This window comes from Mastomys coucha, chromosome X (assembly GCF_008632895.1).
Source record: "Mastomys coucha isolate ucsf_1 chromosome X, UCSF_Mcou_1, whole genome shotgun sequence".
NCBI classification, from domain to species: Eukaryota; Metazoa; Chordata; class Mammalia; order Rodentia; family Muridae; genus Mastomys; species Mastomys coucha.
In genome coordinates this window covers 159,500,459-159,507,359 of record NC_045030.1, presented here as the reverse complement: position 1 = coordinate 159,507,359, position 6,901 = coordinate 159,500,459, and the positions used below count along the sequence as shown (strand labels likewise).

Here is a 6,901-nt window from a genome sequence, read left to right as displayed (position 1 = left end):
ACCAACAACAGAGGAACATTCAAACTGCTGTGTAAATGGTTTTTGGATCTGTGCATGCATAAAGTGATGGAATGACTTTGAAGGTGATTTCCAGTGCTAAAATTCTGTTACTCCATGAAATGGTGTGATACACTTTTTAATTGTATTAAACTATGATGTTATTTGCACAATTTAGTCAACTATGGTTTAATCATAGTTTATAATGATTTTGCATATCTTAAATCCATATATGTCTATTATAGGTATACCATAGGAAAAACATGCATCTTATAGGATATATCTCATATTTTTTTCTAACAAATGTTATCTGGAGCTCCTACAATATGCTGCTCATTCAAATGAACACTGAGTAGCAACAATGTATAGGAGAATCTCTGCTTTTTTAAGAGTTGGTTCTTTGAACAGCAAGGGAAGCATATTATTAATAAACATAACAATGTGTCAGACCATGATGACCATGTACAATCATGTTATGGTTATCCAAAAGATGAATCTGGCCCACAAATATAATAGAAATGCTTCTTACCAACCTCATTCACTCAACATAACCCCCTCAATTCATTGCCCTGTATGATGGTCAATATTGTCAACTTGACAAGATCTTGACTCACCTAGGAGGCAAGCCCCTCAACCCCCAGGCATACCTGTGAGGGATTAACTGGTGTAGGTTAACCTCTCTGCGTGCCTATGAAGGAATAGCTTGATGAAGTTAATTGGGGTTGGAAGACCCACCTTACTTGTGAGTTCATCATGCATTAAAAGGGAAAGTGAGCTGAGTATCTGCAGTCATCATTCTGCCTCCTGTGGTTGGAATGTGATTAGCAGCTTCAGATTCCTGCTACATGGATTCCTTGTCTTATGGACTATACCTTCAAACTGTGAGCCAAATAAACCCTTTGTCTCTCAAGTTGCTATTGTCAGGGCATTTTATCATAGTACGTGACAATGTAACTAAAATACCTTGCATCCTCTATTCTTTTCCTAAACCATACTTACTTCTGCCCACAAAACTGGGGTTTTTCTCCAGAGTAATTATTACCTCTCTTATCCGTTTGTGTACTTAAGAAGAGTCCATTGTCTTTGTCCCAAAAGGTATTTATAACAGTTGTATTTGTTATCATAATTATGCAAATTAATTCAACATTGTATAAACTAATAAAATATGAGCCCCTAAAGGAAGTTTTCTTTCTTTTCAAATCAGGTTCATTGCTTTGCAAAGTCTTACCCAAAATGAATCACTTGGAAAATAGTTGCCAAAGTAATTAATGGCAATAAACTATTAAAGTTTTATGGGGTGGGTGATGAGAAAGGATTCTGCACAGACTAGTGTCGAGTACTTTCATATCTCATTTTACTTTAAAAGTATCTCAAACTGGTCATTAGAAGCCAGTGATTGGCTATGATTCATGTATGGAAAACTTCAAGGAATCCCAATTCCAATTGGGATTTCTTGGTCAAAGAAAGGCCTTGACTATCCAACAAAAACTTAGCAGATTAATGTTTAAAGATAGTGAATACATTTAGGACACAGAAATGCTACTTGATAGGATTTGCCACTTTGGCATTTTCAATAAAGCATCCAACTACTTGATCCCGGATGTCACTGTCCACTAAAATGCCCTGGGAAAGCCAAGTGGTTTGGCCAACAGCTACTGCTAGAGCAAAAATATAGTAAAGAATCAATTACTTCTTGTTTGTCACAGTCTTTGGTAGATGTGGTTTGAGGTTTACTCAGAATTTCAGCCTGTTTTGAAAAGAGCTTTTCTGAGGCCCCGGGTGGGCTCCTCACTAGACATTTAGTCTCAGAAGGAGACTGCCTAGCACATGCTGAGACCATTTCCTGCCCAGTTATGCATCAGGACACCACTCTTTTGTCTCCACTTGAATCTGAATTCCTAAGCAAACTTCCAGAACAAAATGTTGTATGGAGGGGTCTTTGGGGCACTGCTTCCTTTTGGGGCACAGCCTGGGTGTGGGGGTCAGGAAGAGCTCTATAAAGACAAGAGAGCAGACACCAAAGCTGGAAGTGCTTTTTTTAAAAAGGCATCCTTAAGGCTCCCTCCTCTAGTTGCCTTGGAGAACAGCCATCATCCTGTAGGCGGGCACATGGAAGGTGCCAGCATTTTACCCAACTACAAATGAGGTCTGGCTGCTGCCTTGACAGAACCAAATAGTGTTTAAACAATTAGGGAGCTGTTTGCTCCTGTTTTTCAACCATAACATTACTCTCTCATCCTTGTCCCTGAAATTACATACTTGTAGATCTGTATGGATTTAAGGAAGTAATTTTATAGATTTTTTTTTTCTCTTAGTGAACTGAGGTTCAAGAGGCAAGAATGGCATTACAGTGATCACACAGTTGGTATTGAGGGTAAGCCGAGGGATGGACCAGGTCCCTGACTTTCCCAGGCTTTTCTTTAGTTTTTGGCTTTGGATCACCAAAGCCAGAAGCAGCTGTGCTGGCATGACTTTTAGAAATGCCACCAAGGCTGTGCCCAGGCTGGTTGAAAGGCTCTTGCCTTTCATCAAGATCTCCAGATGATTTGTGACATATCATTATTAAATTAAAAACCATATGTGTGTAGGCACACGTGTGCACATGCCGTGGTATGCATGTGAAAGCTAGAGGGTTGTCTTCACCTATCCTGTTGAGGCAAAGTCTTTCCTGTTGTTTCTACCTTGTTGTCTAGCTGGCTCATGAGCTTCGGGTTAATTCCCCTCTCTCCACTTTCCATCTCAAAGAAGAAGTTCTGGGATGACAGATGGACATCACCAAATCTAGTTTGTTTGTTTGTTCTTAATGTGGGGTCCAAGGATTAAATATAGGTCATCAGGCATGTATGGCAAGCTTTTTTACCAGAGAGCAGAGTCATCTCTGGGGCCTTGGATTTTCTTGTAAATTTTATCTATTGTTATTGTGTGTGTGTTGCATATGTGTGTAGTATGCACATGTGCTTGCTACAGTATATTTGTACAAGGTCAGAGGACAGTTTGGGGGATCAGTTCTCTCCTTCTACTTTTTTGGCCATTTTCCCCAACAAGCACTTTTACAAGCTGAGTCATCTCACTGACCCTTTTGGTTTTCTTTCTTTTCTTTTTCTTTGCTTTCTTTCCTTTTTTTTTTTTTTTGGAGACAGGGTCTGATGTAGCCCAGGCTGGCTTCAAATATAGCCAAAGATGTCTGTGAATCCCATATCCTCCAGCCTCCATCTCCTAAGTGGTAAGATTACAGGTGTGAGCTACCACAGGTAACTGAAATGAATATTTTTCAAGCAATAGTGAAATGATATCATTTCATAATCATAAAAAGTTCCTGTCAACTTGGTATAGTATTCTTTGGCCCCAAAATGTTCAGAACTAGAGGCAGGAGGATCAGTTGAGCCCTTGAATTTGAAAATAGCCTAGGTCACACAGTGAGTGCCTATCTTAAACTGAAACATACTCTCTTACTGCAAAGCAACTTAGTTATTTCCACCCATGTTTCATGACATTGCATTTCTTCACATACACAGCTAATAGCATTTTTCTCTGGATACATGAGCCATATTCCACAAAGGTCTTCTGAGAATTTATTGCATTGAGTCTGTTTAATTACTATGTCTTCAAGCCTATGAGCAGAAAAAAATAGAATCAAAATTGTGTTGGTCATAATGGATTCTCATCAAATACAATAGAGTAACTCTGTTAGGGAGAAGACACAGTGGGTGTGCCATGTTTTAGCACCCTTTAGCTGGAGAAATAATTAGTCTCAGCACACTTAGCATATTCGATACAAATAATCCACCAACATCTTCTCATTGTGCCAAATAAACCCAAGTTACTGAGTAGTTCAGTACGGTTCAACCATTAATTGGCTCATCCCATTTACATGAAACATCGGGAAGAGGCAAATCCATAGAGACAGAAAGTAGGTTATTGGTTGCTAGGGTTTGAGGGAGGAGAGGATGAGGAAAGACTGCTAATAGGCACAGGTTTATTTGGGGTGGGTAAAGATAGGAGCAAGAGTTACACAACTCTGTATCCCACCCCACTGGCTTGTACACTTAACATGTACGAATTGCACAGGAATGGTAGCTGAGACAGCAGAAGAGAAAAATCAATTAACAGGGCAAGAAAAACTCATTTTCTTTGTAGATGCATGGAAATCTGGAATTGTATACGAAGGCACTGTTTCTTATCTTATTTTTTTTTCTTTAAAAAAAAAATAGCTCCAAGTGTAAACCCAAAGGGGCTTTTATTTCTACAAAGTTTATCTATTTTACCAGTGAAGTGATTCAGGTCAGGGTTAAGAAGTGACGTGTGCATAAGAATCAACAGAATGGGCCAATAGGCAGAAATTTCCCAGCATTAACTTATTTGAATTAGTGCATTCACAAGGGTACATTCAATAATTAACAACATCTGGAAAAACAAAGCCAGTTCATGATCCTGTAGTATATTTACTGGGAACAGAAAGGAAGTCAGTATGTCTCCTTTCTGGCATGAAGGGAACTTACTTTTTCATGGAAACTACAAAACTAAAACCAAGGCTGCTGCCAGAGCCAATGAAGTATGCACAAATTAACAGAAATTGGCAACTGCAGTGTAGAAGCAGTAATTGTCCAAGACGCAGAGTACTTCCGTGAGAGCGGGCTTTTTGGCTCGGATGTTTGTTTCCACACCCACTTAAAAACAAAGCCCACCCCCCAGCACACCAGAGCATCTCCAAACACTACCTTGCAGAAGGTGCTCGTGCGCTGGTTCTGTGCTCACATTCAACATCAGAATGTCAATGTCTGGAGTTCAAACACCAGAGATAACTTCATCTCAGCAAAATTTGTGCTTTCCTTAATCCTGCAGTTCTGGGAAACTGCAATTATCTTCGACAGCAATAGTTGCTAAAGCAGCTACAAGCCGCCACATAACCCTCATCTGACTTGTGTATATGAGGAAGGCTTGATGTTTGTAAGAACCAGAGTTACATGCCACTTGGCTCTGCTCTTTCTAGAAGAATCTTATCCTAGCTTTCCTCTAACATTTTGGGAAGCATTTTCCTCTATTTTGATCATAGTAAAAATTTTAAAATTGTTTAAATGTAAAGTTATTCTAGGTTGTCTTAAATGGATGTCCTTACCATCTTCCCCGAAATTTAATCAGAAGAAAAAAAAATCACACCCCGCCCCCACTTAGAGGAGGGACTGTAGTGGCAAGTGCTGAGGGCTTGCTTGTGACACCCAAGGCCCCTGGCTGTTACCCGTCAGTGGGTAAGCCCACTGTTTTTCCCATTAGAAATGTTTCCGGGGGACGCGGGGGAGGGGGGTACTTCTCAGTCCTCGTGGCGCTGTGGCTGGAGCTGTCACTAGAGAAGGCTAATGAAATAGAGAGAAACCGCTTTCTCAGACACAGCTCTGAGAGCGGCCGCACAAGGCTCATTTCCAAGGCACTCTTCGAGTTTTCCTTCCCACGGTGTGGGTTTAGAGACATGTTGCTGATGGCAGCATTTCGGGGTGTTAGGGAGTGACAGACGGGATTCTCCCGCCGCCTAACACCCACCTCAGCCAGGTGAAAGATTTTCACTTCCCTGAGCATAGTCTTTCACTGTTGAGTTTTCCCAATTCCCCAAGTGGAACCCACTTCTCACCGGCTCCATCAGCTCAGGGGTCCCACTTAGGCAGTTGGAACAGGGGACAAAGAGAGACTCGCGGTGTGTCCCATCCTGTCCCCTCCCCTCCCTTCCCACTTCACTGGTTTCAAAGATCTGTGTTCCGAGAAAGGAGCGTTCTTGGAAGATCCTGGCTTTAGCGGGTACGGATATGTTTTCTTGGGGGCTTCAGGAGAACTAGAGGACCAGGGGGCGACACAGGGCTAGACTCGAGGTTGAGAGGTCGGGTGACAGAGAGATCGTCCCAGGAAATGGGCAAGAAGCCACTCTCTACCAATCCCCTGAAAGAAAGCAGGAGCCCGTAGTCCGGGACGAGCTGCCGGATTCTGCTTGCGACCCTTCGTCGGGCCCAGCTCGCTAGCTCCCGCGCTTAGCACGCGCCACAGTGCAGTGTAGGTGCAGCGGGAGTGGGGACGTCCCTGCGGTTGGAGCTGGGCGGCGCACCTGGGCGTAGCGGACACCTGCGCGGTGCCCCTCCCACCTCCAACCTCCGTTCCCCTCCCGCAACGGTCTGGACTGAGTAACCTAGGTGGCTCAGGTAGCGCCACCTGAGCTGGGGGTAGGGCGGGGCGCACCCCTGTGTGAGACGGGGACGCGAGGCCGTGGCCGTGGTGGTGGCCGTGGCGGTGGCGTGGGGCCAGCGCGATCGCTTACCCATGGTTGGAGACTGATGGGAGGGGTGCGGGCTCCGGGCGATTGGGCTCCCCGGGGACGCTGGATAGCCGGTGGCACAAGTTTGCAGGTCTGGCGGGCACGTGCGCGGGGCCGGGCTCCGGGCTGGCTGCGCTGGGCAGAGCTGGGCTGGCCGCTTGGCTCTTCGCTCCTGGCCGGGGTGGGAGCTCCGTGCAGCTCCGCCTGCACTGGGGGCCGGCCGTGCCGAGAGGGGCCCTGACGTCAGTGCCGGGGGCTTTGTGCACCCGGAGCGAGGGCCAGGCTGGGGCAGTGGCCGTGCCCGCGCTGTTACAAGCCTATAGCTTTCACTGAGACCCTGGAGTGAGGGGCTTGGAAACTGGAGAACAGGGGTGGGGGTGCGGGAAGAGGAGAGGGGCGTTCTAGTATTTGGGGGGCGTGGATCTACATCCCAGTTGAAAACTAGTACGGTCAACGAGGGGGGTGCTAGAGTTCTTATCGACCACCCATTGTGCAGATAAAGAAACTGAGGGGGGGGTCACTGCTCCAAAGATTGGGCAGATCTGCCTCAACCTACTCACCTGAATTCTTTTGTACAGCTAACAAGCTGCAGGTGGTGACTTAAGCAAA

General features: G+C 44.8%; 1 protein-coding gene across 2 annotated transcripts in view; it reads right to left on the bottom strand.

The window, feature by feature from the left end:
- Gpm6b (glycoprotein M6B) overlaps positions 1-6,632 on the bottom strand; it is a 152,077-nt gene extending 145,445 nt beyond the window's left edge. Inside the window, exon 1 of one of the 2 annotated variants that reach the window (XM_031371116.1) lies at positions 6,296-6,632. In XM_031371116.1, coding sequence (XP_031226976.1) covers positions 6,296-6,299 — 4 coding nt within the window. In that variant the 5' untranslated portion in view covers positions 6,300-6,632. The remainder of the gene's footprint in view (positions 1-6,295) is intronic. The other variant, XM_031371106.1, reaches the window with a different exon arrangement.
- Positions 6,633-6,901: the final 269 nt, after the last annotated feature.